The sequence below is a fragment of the Myotis yumanensis genome, unplaced genomic scaffold, assembly GCF_028538775.1.
Source record: "Myotis yumanensis isolate MYYU_CA2020_CCGP unplaced genomic scaffold, mMyoYum1.0.hap1 SCAF_17, whole genome shotgun sequence".
NCBI classification, from domain to species: domain Eukaryota; kingdom Metazoa; phylum Chordata; class Mammalia; order Chiroptera; family Vespertilionidae; genus Myotis; species Myotis yumanensis.
In genome coordinates, this window is record NW_027223768.1 from 19,201,687 (window position 1) to 19,213,769 (window position 12,083).

The window sequence follows — 12,083 nt, forward strand, 5'->3', positions numbered from 1 at the left end:
AAACAACTTGACATTCATGAAGGATATATTCCAAGGTGCTCTTGAATTTCCTAATTTTTAAGATCACTATTATTTTTAACTCATTTTATTTATAAAATTGAGAGAAAATATCCACTTCGCCATCAGAACATATAACAAAGACAAAGATTACAAGCTAAGCTTACTCACTATCTGCCACATGGAAGTGAGTACTAATTCATTCCTCAGCAAACCCACAAGTTGCTATGTTGTGACCTTGTGGGGTCTCTCCGGGAGAGCTGAAGGAATAAATATTAAATCTTTAAATGTTAAGAGGTTACGTCAGTTGACTTCCGGTTGCTAAAGAAAAGAAATATTAAAAAGGCCCTGTAAAATAATAACATTTTAAATTAAAATTAAATAAATGAGTAGAAGAAGCTGAGACAAGAATATTATTTTATTTATATTTTCTTTACCAACTTGTTAATAAAGCTCTCTCTCCTCTCCCTGTGAGCCTTGCCCTGATATTTTCTAATTGGAAAGAGATAAATACTCAGTTTTCAAATGGATTCAGAAGAATTTCAGAAGTAGCAAAAATGTGAGAGTGCGGGTGATTCTTCCTCTACATTCACTGGTGGGGATCAGCTCCCTCTGCACCTCCCTTACGAGTTCAGCACTTACGTACCTCGGTATTGCCGCGGGCTGTCCTGCAGGCCGACAGGAACACGCGGACACGTGCATACAGTCTTCCCTGCCTGGTGGCTCCTTTACCTAGCGCATATTCATGTTTTCCAAGCAGGGCTTAACAAAGCAACTTATGCATCGCAGATTCTTGCTAAATATTTAAGTGACTAAAAGTATTAATAATAATAGTTATCATTTATTCAGTGTTTATAAGGCCCACGAACTATGCTAAACCCTCATGTGTTCCTTTGGTGTGTCAGACATTACGCCATCCGCTTCCATGCATGATCATATTTCATTATTATTATGTATTATAGTAAAATTATCGCCAAAATAAATGATTTGCTCGTTTTTCAAAACCAGTTTGCACCATCTCTCCACGATCCTTGGTTTCTCACTTCCCTCAGCCTTCCAAATTCAATTTATCTACACCTCCTGTAAGCCCTATTTACAAAAGTATCTTGAATTTGCTCTCTTTTTCCATCTTTCCTGTCACCACCTTGGTCTAAGCTACCATCATTTCCTGCTTATCCTACTGAAATAACACCCTGACTGGTCTCCATGCTTCTACACTTGCCTTTTTACAATCCACATTCCACAGAGGAGGAAATAGTATGGCTGTACAGTGTCTTACCATCTTTTTTAAAATATATATTTTTTTATTGATTTTAGAGAGGAAGACGGAGAGAGAGATAGAAACATCAATGATGAGAGAGAATCATTGATCAACTGCCTCCTACACGCCCCACACTGGGTATCGAGCCAGCAACCCAGGCATGTGCCCTGACTGGGAATTGAATCCTGACCTCCTGGGTCATACTTTGAGGCTCAGCCATTGAACCACATGGGCTGGGCAAATGTCTTACCATCTTATTTCAGAACATGGACTTGTCTGTTCACAAAAAGACAGTGTCCCCATCTTGACATATTCATTTTGTGGAGACAAATTCACTCACTAATTCATGGGCTGACCCATATAACTCCACTGAAAATATTATTTTTCACAGAAGCAGCTGTTAAACTTCATCTAGCATTCCATGTGACACGGAGATGCCAGAGATAGCACATTTCACAGAGAACTGGAGACGGACCAGAGGAACAAAGTAGAGGCAATTCACAACTTATCAAGATGAACACAGCACCTCATTATTTTTAACAGCAATGACAATACACACACATAAAAATAAAAAGTAAAATGCTGATTTAGCTTGAGAAGATCAAGGAATAGTTTAGAATCTATCTGTTGTAATTTTAACCTGATCAATGAAAATGAAAGAATAGGCGCTCTAACATTTATGCATGCTTTCTGCGTAAGCTTGGAAACAAAGAGGAGCCCTGCGCACACCGCCCAGGGAAAGGGTCGGATGAAGTGGGATAGCATTCCATTGTGCAGCCTGCACCTCAGACATGGCTTGGAGAAGCTGCTCTTCTGTAGACAGTTGGCTGAGCTGCCAAGGATGTGGCCTCTGTGGCCGTTTGATTGAAGAAGAGGTGCTTCTCAGTTAAGCACTGAGAAGGCACCTGTGCTCCATTACACAGTGTGTGTTTAGCAGTGACTGTCCTCCAGGCAGGCTTTTGGGAGCCCCCTCCCTACTCAAATCTATGACCCTTTGACTCTTTCTTACCAGATGGCAGGCACAGGCTCTAGACCAATCCCATGTGGAGTGAAGTGATGAAGCACAGTCTTCCTAATAAGATAGTTTTTTAAAAAATGGCTCCATTCATTGAAATATAGCAGGTTACAGTGCAGGGGACACCGGGTTCCTCTCTGTGTAGCTGGGCTCTGGGATCTTGGCTTCCTGGCTCTGCCTCAGACAAGTTTTATGATCATGAGCACTTCACTTTCTGCTGTCTCAGTCCTTTCTTACATTAGTAGGATAGACATGTTTTCTAGGGTCTAACAACATCACATTACTTAGGATTCTGCTATCATGGCTATGTATATAATATTCTCATGCTTTTGATCATTTTACACTAAAATATTCACTTTGTATGGTTTTTAAAGAAATTGTTTTGGGAAGAAATAAAGGCTTGACTGCCACATATAGATATCTTATTTAAAATATTTTGTTAATTAATATTTTAAATGTTTAACGAAACAAACTTTTGTTTTTCTGAGGGTTTAGAAAAGGAAACCAAACAATATTCTGTTAAGGAAGGCAATGTTTTCCTTTAACCCAATTCCATGATTAATCTACTTTTCTAACCAAGATTACAGAGATATACTGATAAATATGTTTCTGTTTTGCTACCTGAAGAGATCTAGAACTCGTATTTGTTAGAGTAGGAAGTAAGGCTCAAGAGGAAGTTGCTCTGCTCTCAGCCCTGCCACTCACTTTGTGCCATGCACAGCTCCGCTGACACCAGCTACAGAACTGCTGCCCCAGCGTTCTGAATCCATATTGGTTCGTTGTTGGGCTGAAGTTAAGAAACTGTCCCTAAAGGTGATCCTTTTTGCCTTCATCTGGCTACAACTGATTATTTATAGTAAGTAAATTAATATAACACTTTAATTCTGAGATTGTAAACTTTTTAAACTAGGAGCAGTTCCCAGTTATATTATGTCTAGGGAAAGATTAATTTGACCAGAGTCTATCAAAACAGTGTTTTGGACTATTAACTGAGTGTCAAGGTCTATGGCTTAAGAAAGTTATTTTTGCTTTGAGAATCTCAACATCAGTAGTTCTTTAAATGTATACTCTTATTATTATATTGAAGGTTTTTATGTTTTATCATATTGTGTATTTATAAAAAAAATTCCTTCTAATGTGGCTAGCCTTCCCATAATGCTGAAATACTGCTGCACATCCTAGCATGCAGAGTCATTATTATTGCACAAACACGTCAAGTGGAGGGTGTGTCATTTCTTGGATGCTAGATCCTTGCTCTTCTGTCCACACTCTATCATTTTGCTCTAAACCTCTTTTCAGTGGAGATTTCAGTAATCTAACAAGGATTGGAGCTTCCCACTTTGAACACACAGTATAAAATCAGACTTTTACCTTTTTTTGTCATTAGAAAGCAAGAGTAAATAAAGGTCAGCATCTTAGCTGGCAGGCTCTCTGATTTTTCTGTGACCATCACATTAGGAGAAGCTAGTTCATCTGTCTGTGGGTTTAGGATTCAGCAGCATAAGCTGTCAGACGAACACTGATTGAAGGTGGACAGGGAGGGGAAGCGCATCTGTCCAACGATCGCCATTGGCTTCTTATTACAGCATTCTCCCCCGAGACGCGCTCTGCATGCTCATTCACCTACCTCCTCTTCCCTCCCTGCCTGCCTACCCCTTCATTACTGATTCACAGCGAGAGGCGGCGGCAGCAGCAGCGGCGGCAGCAGCAGCAGCAGCGCTGCTTGTCACGAATCAAGGATTGCAATGAGCTCATCCTTTTTCTCCTTGCAGCTTCACAACTGCTCTGGCTTCCTGGCTCCTGCTGCTGCTGTCTGCTCACACACAGACACACACAGACACACACACACACATACAACACACAGGCACAGTCTCTCTCTCTCTCTCTCTCTCTCTCACACACACACACACACACACACACACACACACACACTAGACCCTTCTAAGCAGCTTGTACATTTTGACACATGTATCTGAACTCTCCTACATCATTCTTGGCCATTTTCTTGCATTCCATTGCTTTTGCCGTTTTGCATTGACATCAGTAGTTGATTTCATTTTCTGGTTTTCTTCGGGGCTCTTGCACCGTGGCTAATTTAGCCAAAATGTTTTTCTTGTGGAGACATTAGCTGACAATTCCCAGAACGGACTGGATTGTGCTTGCTGTTGGGGAGACCAAAGCCAGGCTCCCCTCCCACTACACCTCCTAAAATTGTGGATGAGAGCTCCAGCTTGCTCATTCTGGATACCTACTTACTGCTCATGGAACAAGGGGTGCCCTGTCCAGCCCCAGCTGCTAAGCTCACACCTCCTGTCAAAAAGTCCCAGGACATGCACGACGAGAGGACCAAGCTGGTGAATGAGTATGCGTGTCGCGTGCTGGAACTTCTGGGGATGGGGCATCGCCTGTTTGTGCCTCGGCTCCTGGCGGTGAGACTGTTTTTCATTGAACTTCATTTGGGGGGAATCTACCACCCTCCGTGAGGATTCCTTGTGTCCTGGAGGAGCTTGCAGTCTTTTTTCCTCCTCCTTTCTCACTCAACCGAGAAGGAAGTGCCGAGTGGCTGTGGCCAGGGGCTCTACCCAGCCTGGTCCACTCCTTAATTGGCTAGAGGAGACAGTTCTTTTCCAGAGCCCAGGGCACAGTAGTGGCATTATCTCTGTGGCAGCCAAAATAATGGTTTTCTGGCTGGCTCGGCTCAGCAGTAAAGCAGAATACTCAAGAGCTTGGTGTAGGCATCCTCTGCCTATGTCTCCATAGGGTTAAATTGTAGAACAGACGTTATTGCTACTTATCTAGACTGTGTGTGGTTTGCTTTCTAACCTCCCCATCTGATTGCCAATTTGATTTTTTTGAGGGTGGGTGGGGGGGATTAGGGAATTTTACCCCATAAAAATCTTTGAGTGGGAAATTGTACATTTCTCTCCCGGAATGGTCAAACTGTGTATCTATGAAAGAGCTTAAAACTGTTGAGTCTGTGAGTGGATCGGGGAAGTCTGGCTTGCTTGTTTTTTTATTTCCTGAACAAGAGAAAAATCACCTCTCCTCACTTCCTACCAAGGGTTAAAATTAATACCCACAATCACTGGCGCAAGGTTTCTTTTTAGTGGCTTGAGAACTACACCTAGCAACTGTTCTATAATGTAATTGGGCTGCAGCAGTCCTAAACTATTATTTGGTATTTGAACAAGACTAATTTAGCTTTGTCTGTTTTATATAATGGAGTTTAATACCATTCTGTTTGTTCCTCATTATGGTTCTCTCACATTTGAGTCTTTTAAGAAGTACAATATTGACTCGCCTGAATTTAACTCTTTTCTCTCACATATTTCCCTCTAGTATAGCTCATCTTTGTTTATACTTACCTTTACCATTATTAATTCAGTCTTCACATATTTATTTGCATACAAATATAATCTCCTGCATAATCATAACAGACATGTTAGGCAACCACGTCTATAAGGGATTTCTCATCCTGAAGAGAGTCTGTTTATCATTCCAAGATGAAAATAGATGCAATGACTCGCACACAATTATAGGGAGGAGGGCTGTATTTTTTGAGAAATATCATTCCTTTGACATTTAAAAATGAAAGAAAAAAGAACTCAATATGTGTTTTAATGCCCAGGTGAGGTCATCAGTGCTCATTTGGATTTTGTTTTCCTGAATCACATTTTTTCTTAACACAGGAGAAAACTGAAGGTTCATGATTCTATTAGAAAGGTGTTTCTTCTTTTTAAGGGAAATAAAAATTTTAAGTGAAATAAAAAGTGTGGTATTTCAGGGGCTTTGACACTAAGAAGTACTAAAATATATATTCTACAAATTCTCTGCATCTCTGAGGAATCCGTTTTGGCTGAATACAGTTCCATATTCTTAAAGACCACGCAACTTTGTGTCACCAGGGCTTGAACTGGTAACTCTCTGTAATCTGGGGCTGCCTCTTTTTGGCGTTTACATTTTCAGTGTTTTAAAGGAAAACATAAACTGATAACTAAGAATGTCCCTCATACTCAAATCTTCATTAGAGATTAATTTAAACGGCCTCTAGTTTAAAACACACTATTAATGATAAAATCCACAGGGAGTTAGGTTCCCAGCTCCAGGTCTTAGGGAGGTCACACATATCTGTATGTTGCAACTGTGCAGTGAGCCTGGTTGCCTGTCTGAGGAAGTACATCCCTTGGGTTGTTTTAGGCTCTAAAATTCAGAGTCTAGGTCGTAGTGTCACATACATTACATGTGAGAAGTATATGCCAAGTTGTCCAGGGGCCATTTGGAAATCTCTGATGTTATGCAGTGTTGCACTTATAAGATTATTCATAGAATGAGATACTCTACATATTGGGAAATCACATGCCCGTTCATTAGCAATATGGCTGTGAATTTGGATCAGCTAGCCAATGAGTTACTGCTCAAATTTTAGCACGTGTACTGAGGGGAAGTACAGTTGTTCAGACCTCTGATTGGACTGGCTAATGATATGGGATCAATGGCTGATCTGCCCAGGATGGGCTTATGAGGAATCCTGCCACATGCAATATTGTCATCTTTCTAGTACCAGTCAAGAGGGCCGGCACTGGAGTTTAGGTCTTTAGTCATGTTTTAAACATGAATGTGTGTGAGTTAAATATATACAAATACCTAATTTTGCTTTACAGATCCCAATAGTTTTTTGTGTGTAAGACAACTTAACTTCTTAATGAAGTTGTTCAAATAAAAGGAGATTAACCTAGATAGTGTTGTAGATTTGGACTTTGAGCCTTAGTTATTGCTCCCTGGTTCACAGAGGGACCTCAACCTGCTGGGACACCAAGCACATCATTGTTCGTCAAAGGTAATTCTAGTCAAGAACAACCCCCTTAACAAATCAGGCGCATGGACTTTATTGTAGACTAGAGACCTGGTGCATGAAATTCGTGCAAGAATAGGCCTTTCTTTCCCCGCTGCAGGCACTGGCTTCCCTCTGGCTGCCGGCAGGCACTGTGGACCCAGGCTTCCCTCTGGCCGCAAGCAGGCACCTGGGACCCAGGCTTCCCTGCAGCCCCACCTTTGTCCAGAAGGTATTCTGAAAGGACTCCCAAAGGACATCCGGTCTAATTAGCATATTATGCTTTTATTATTATAGATATTACCAAAAGGCGTATATTCTGTAGGTAGACTCACCAAATAAATGTTTCTTTGTTGAAATTAAAACACCAAAACAAGAGACATAGGTGTCTTTGATGCCAGCTAAGTAATGGTTCCGTCTTCTAAAGCCTGTGCTTCCAAATGTCTCAGACCTCCAAAAATATTGCTCAACAGAATAGAAATCTTGTTAGACACTCTATATAACTAAAGGAAGAAAAAGCCAATTTGTGGTGAAAACAGCAAAGGTGAGAGAGAGAATCATGCCTAGATGTTTTTTTCAAATAATTCCCTAAGATAATCTAACCTAGAATTTGATGCTTATCAGAGGCCCTTGAAGAAAGATTTGCCATCCAGGCACAGTTAGAGGTTTGGGATAGAAGCACTGAGAGCTGACACTGAAACGTCAGAATTCTTCCTTTCCACTCACCCTGCCTCCTTTAAAAAATCACTTTAAAATATGAAGCTCTTGCATTGAATTTTTCAGTGGGAAGAACACACTCAAAATGGTGTATCAGCAGAGGCACATAGCCAGAGCCACACTCCTGTAAGTGTGTGAAATTTGGAGAAAGAGGAAAAACTTTTACTCTACTTATGTTCAATATCTTTCCCCTCTAGATGTTTCCACCTTTGGCTGTTATATGACATGGGAAGTCATTGTCAGATCGTGACATATTAATATCAGTGTTGGCTGTACTTTCCATATGATACTCCAGGCACTGTGCACAGTGAATCCAAATAACTCTCAGGCCAAGGAGGGTGGATGAATATAGGCAAATGCTTAGCAGTCTCTTCAGTAGCCATGTCAAGGTCTAATTTTGATCAAATTTCTTATGCAGTCTAATTACATGCTAGTTGGTATTTTTTAAATTTGTGGACTTTTTAAAAAACATTACTTCTAAGCAGGGAATTAAAGAGCAGGGGATAAAGGATGGCTCATTGGAAAGAGATTATAACTCTTAAAAGAAGTTAGAGTCCCAGATAGAGCGATTGCTATGTAGACTTCTGATGCTGCCCAAATATAAAAATCAATTTTATATCAAAATAAGTCCTAAATCCACTTTCTAATCTGAATTTTATAAATTTTGATTAAAAAATACTGGGTTGGCTTAAAGTGGAGCCTTTATGAATCCATGGAATACATGAATGTAGTGTCTACCATGTGCCTAGCAATTTGCTTAATTCATTTTACTGGGAGAGTGGGAAGGATGATATATTAACATCCCACTTACCTATGAGCTCTGGCTGTTTCTTTCTACCTACTTGGAAGGAAATAGAAGTTGGAATTGTTTAAGTGTTTTTAACTGTCCAGGTAATCTTTTTATATAATCTATTCAAATGAAAGAAGTAGTGTTACCTTGGGAGATATAGTTAGTAAACACATTTCCTATCATCATTTTATGACAGAAAATTTGGAAAACAAAAGGTGAGTGTTATGAAGAGCTGGGAGAAGAATGTTCTGGGCAGAGAGGACAGCTAGGGCAGTAGCCTTCAGTTATGGATGAACCTGGTGTGTATAGAACCCAGAAAGAAAGCCAGTGTGCCTGAGAGGGATGTGGTTCAAGATGAGGATGGAGGGGAATGGGGGCGGATTATGAAGGGTTCTGTGGGAAATGCTAAAAATTTGGGTTTTTATTCTGAGCACACTAGGAACCCTTGGAGGGCTTTAAATGGAAGAGTGACATGACCTGAAGGGGTATCATGGGGCTGCTATAAGGAGAGTAGGTTGTCGGGAGCAAGAGTAGAAACAGGGAGGCCAGTTAGGAAGTTACTGTGGTGGCTCACCTGAGAAATAACAATGGCCTGGACCACAGAGGTGAGGACAGCAACTCAGACCCTATTACAAGCAGGAATTTCTCTGACTTCCTTATACTCTTTCAGTGCAGTCTTAATCGTTAATTTATTGTACTTCTGAATTTAAATAAAGTAATATTTTGAACTAGTGCTTAGTTCTATGATTTCTAGCCTCCGTGTTTTTATTTGTGTTTTTTTTTCTCATTTTATTACTGAAGTCTTGCATAATTAAGTACTGACTCTTAAAACATCTAATTTCTTTTTGGCTTACTTCTATGTTACTGAGCCTGCCTGAATCTATAATTTGTATCAGGTGTTTTCCATAAATCACTTATAATTGTTTATTAAAATACTTAGTGTCTTTCTTATTACAAAATTTTTCCTGCAGAAAATACAACAAAATATATTTTAAAAAAAATACCCAAGCATGATGCTATCCAGAGAAAAATTTTACTTCATTTTCTTTTAGTCTTTTTTCTATGCATATATGTACTTATTTCTAAGTGGTTGTTATTTTTTAAGGCAGTAAATTTTGCAAACAGTAGTTTTCATAAGAAGTTCAGTAGTTAAGTGGCTTACTTCATTTACTTTTCATAGCATTCTTTTTTTAATTTCATTTTTTAAGTTAAATGTGTTGGGATGACATTGGTTAATGAGATTATTATTGTTTTCAAATGTACATTTCTATGACACATGATCTGTTGAATTGTGTGCCCACTACCTGAAGTCAATAATCTTTCACCACCATATATTTGGTCCCCTTTACACTTTAGTACCCTCCTACCCCCCTTCCCTCTGGTAACCATAGCATTCTTTAAGGTATTTGATCAATTTCTTATTTCCATCATGAGCTGCTGAAAAGCCATCCTCCAATTAGGTGTTTATTATATAACTTGGATGGGCTCCGATTGCATTGTCTGTGTCTTCAGCAAGCTTTATAGTAATATCCGTAAAATGCCTGTAAAGTCACAGATTAGTCCCAGGTTTCAATTTTTTTTCCTGGCATTTATTTTTCTCTCACAGCTGTAACTTGGTTAGCATTGCCACATCCACCATTGAAATCTTCAGGCAATATAAATTAAATATGTTAGCCTGTTAATTAATTCTTATATTGCTTCTAGGATTTGTGGTGACTTATTTCAACTTTGAATCAAGAGGTTAGAAATCACTTTCTAAAATGTTTTAGAACTAACCTAGATATTAGCTATAAAAAGTGCATTCCAGAAAATAGAAATTCTTTTTTCAACATGTGTGTCATGAATGCAGGCTAAAATGTCATGATGATCTGGGTGATTATTTTGCAGACCTCAAAGGAAGATCTTCTGCAGGCTGATTTTGAAGGGGCTTTAAAGTTCTTCAGAGTTCAGCTTCCAAAGAGATACAGGGCAGAGGAAAATGCAAGAAGATTGATGGAGCAGGCTTGTAATATCAAGGTAAGATACACAAATTTACATGTCATAAAGGTGGAACTTGAATGCATAATAGCATGGAAAATTATGTAAACCCAGTCCTGGTGTATGTTGCTGGATTTTGACTATGTTTAAAGTGATATGTGTGTGAACTAGTCTCTCCCAGACCTTTTTGTCAGGCTGATAAGTATATAGTAGCATACCTTCTAGTAGGATTTAGAGTGAAAATTGGCAGGTTCAGATGGTAACAACAGGGAGACAAACATTTATTTTATAGGTAAGACTCTAGAATGGGCTGCTGTGATAGTGGTTTCCATGGCAGAAGACCTAGTATTTAGCTTTTACCATCTGTTTTAAGATTATTTAGGACAAAGCAAGAAAAGCCTGCTTAGGCAGTGCTTTCCTTTCTCTAAGGGACTTGGAAAGCTTCGAGTCTTCATCTGTCCATTCGCATCCCACACTTGCCAAATACTTGGATAGATTGATCCTTATCATATGTCTGACAAAACGAAACACATTATTTAAAATAATTTGAAATAGAAATCTATCTAGAAAGTTTTAGTATCAAGGTGAGAGATCACTTTGTTTTTTAATTTGGCACCAATTTACTGATTTTAACTCTTGTACCTTGGGACTGTACTAGGGAATTTTCTTACCTAACCATGATATTAATATACATTTCTTTTCTGAACAAACAGGCAAAGATCCCAGGTCTTATGGACCTAAAATTCTTACATAAGGAAATAGAGAGTGAACAACATAATAAATAAAGAATATATTTAATATGTTAGAAACTGCTAAATAGCTATGAAGAAATAAAAAGTAGGGGGAAATAAGCAAGGTGGGATCAGGGAAGAAGGAGAAAATTACTGTTGTTTTAGTTAGAGTAGACCTCACTGAGAAGGTGAAGGAGGTGGGTTAGTCATGGAGATGTCTAGGGAAGGACCATTCCAGTAGTTAGTTCAAAGGCCCTGAGGTTAGCTCATGCCTGGTGGGTGTGAGGAACAGCAAAAAGGCCAGTGTAGCTGGAGTGAAGTGAATGAAAATGAGAGTGGTAGGAGAGGAAGTTAGAGAGCTCCAAGGGAGCCAGGAAATGTTGACCATTGTGAGGACGTAGGCTTTACTTTGAGTGAAGTGGGAAGCTCTGGCAGAGGTTTGAGTGGCAGAGTGATATGCTTTGTCTGAGGTTTTAGAGGATCACAATGTCCACTGTGTTGAGAATAGACTATAGGAAGGTAGGAATAGAAATAGGAAGCTCAGACCGAGTTTTGCCGTGATACTGCTGAGAAATTATGGTAGCTTGAACAAGGGTGATTACAGTGGGGATGGAGACAGGGTAGAGATGGAGGTGGTTGGAACCTGGGTATATTTTTAAAGAGAACCAATTATTCATGATATATTAAACATGGGTGTCAGAGGAGGAGAAGAGTCAAGAGGATTCCACTGATTTTGGACTGAGCAATTAGAAGATAGAGTTGCC

At 39.5% G+C, this 12,083-nt stretch overlaps 1 protein-coding gene across 4 annotated transcripts in view; it reads left to right on the forward strand.

Moving 5' to 3' along the window:
* RABGAP1L (RAB GTPase activating protein 1 like) overlaps positions 1–12,083 on the forward strand; it is a 425,164-nt gene that overhangs the window by 315,070 nt on the left and 98,011 nt on the right. For 3 of the 4 annotated variants that reach the window (XM_070397213.1, XM_070397212.1, XM_070397214.1), the window contains one exon: positions 10,499–10,627. In XM_070397213.1, coding sequence (XP_070253314.1) covers positions 10,499–10,627 — 129 coding nt within the window. Of the gene's footprint in view, positions 1–4,081; positions 4,703–10,498; positions 10,628–12,083 lie in introns of those variants that run through there. The other variant, XM_070397215.1, reaches the window with a different exon arrangement.